Genomic DNA, 1,179 nt, shown 5'->3' with positions numbered 1-1,179 from the left:
TCCATCTGGTACTAGTGCTTTGTTTTTTTTCATTCCTTTTACTATTTCCTCTATTTCTTCTAGCATTGTTGCCCTCATCAAAGCTTTATTTTGGTCTTTAGTCACCATCTTGGGAATTTCATTGCAGATTCTTCCTATCGATTCGTCTCTGTTGACCCTTGGTTCTGTCAGCAAATCTCTGTGATATCAACTAATACTTGTTCTATTCCTTCATGTTCCGTTATTCTTTGCCCTTCACTATTTAAAATAGAGAAGATTATGTTCCTTTGCCTGTGTTGAACCATTGCTTGGTGGAAAAACTTTGTATTCCTTTCTCCTTCACGGAGCCAGTTTATCCTGGACTTTTGTCACCATAGGATTTCTTCCTGTTTTCTTCTTTCTTCTACTTGGCTGATCAGAATTCCTTCTTCTCTGCTCTTCTCCTCGCTTCGTCCTTCTGTTATGATTTTCTGTTGTAACTCTTCCAGTCTTTGTTCTAGTTTCTGCATCTCCATTAAAATGTTCCCAAACTCTTCCTTGTTCCATTTTTTGATTTTCCCTTTGAGTTCCTTGAGCTTTAGCTGAAAGGTATGCATCTTACTTCTCCCTCTTTGTTGACTCTGGGTCCACCATTCCTCTACCTTCGGTATGAACTGATTATTCCTGAGCGAGAAGGCCTCAAACCTGAATGGGCGTTTGTGAGGGTTCTTTTTAATATCTATTTCCAATCTAATAGGCCAATGATCAGAACCCATGGCTGGTAGAATCTTTGCCTCTACAAATACATCCCTATTTAAGATCTGTTCTGATACTAAGAATCTATCTAGCCTGGATGCAATTTGATTTCTGCCTCCCCTTCGATTATTCCAAGTGTGAACTCCATTTATTGTCGGAATATCTACCAGTCTTTGCTCTGTTATCATTTCGCTGAAAGCCTCCATGTCTTGATCTGGTCTACTTATTCCTCCTTTCTTTTCACCTAGGGTTTTAATCATATTGAAGTCTCTGCCTACAATCCATGGAATCCCAAGGAAAATCCTGCGGATAGTTTGCATATTTTTAAGGAAATTTTTGCTTTCCCTTGGGATGTGTGGGCCATAAACTCTAGTGATGAGTACCCACACAGATGACCCTATCATTCTGAATGATCCTGAGAGGATTCTAGGGAGGCTTACCCAATCTTTGACTTGTACCTCCTCC

General features: G+C 39.9%; 1 protein-coding gene across 1 annotated transcript; it reads right to left on the bottom strand.

Moving 5' to 3' along the window:
- Positions 1-347: 347 nt before the first annotated feature.
- Positions 348-920, bottom strand: LOC149233686 (uncharacterized). Its single transcript, XM_089382260.1, has one exon. It carries the CDS (start codon positions 918-920, stop codon positions 348-350), a length of 573 nt encoding a protein of 190 aa, XP_089238386.1.
- Between the last annotated feature and the right edge of the window lie 259 nt (positions 921-1,179).

This window comes from Pinus tabuliformis, chromosome J (assembly GCF_031772625.1).
Source record: "Pinus tabuliformis cultivar Carrire ecotype Pingquan chromosome J, CPIR1, whole genome shotgun sequence".
Taxonomy (NCBI): domain Eukaryota; kingdom Viridiplantae; phylum Streptophyta; class Pinopsida; order Pinales; family Pinaceae; genus Pinus; species Pinus tabuliformis.
This window is presented reverse-complemented; position numbering and strand designations above follow the sequence as displayed.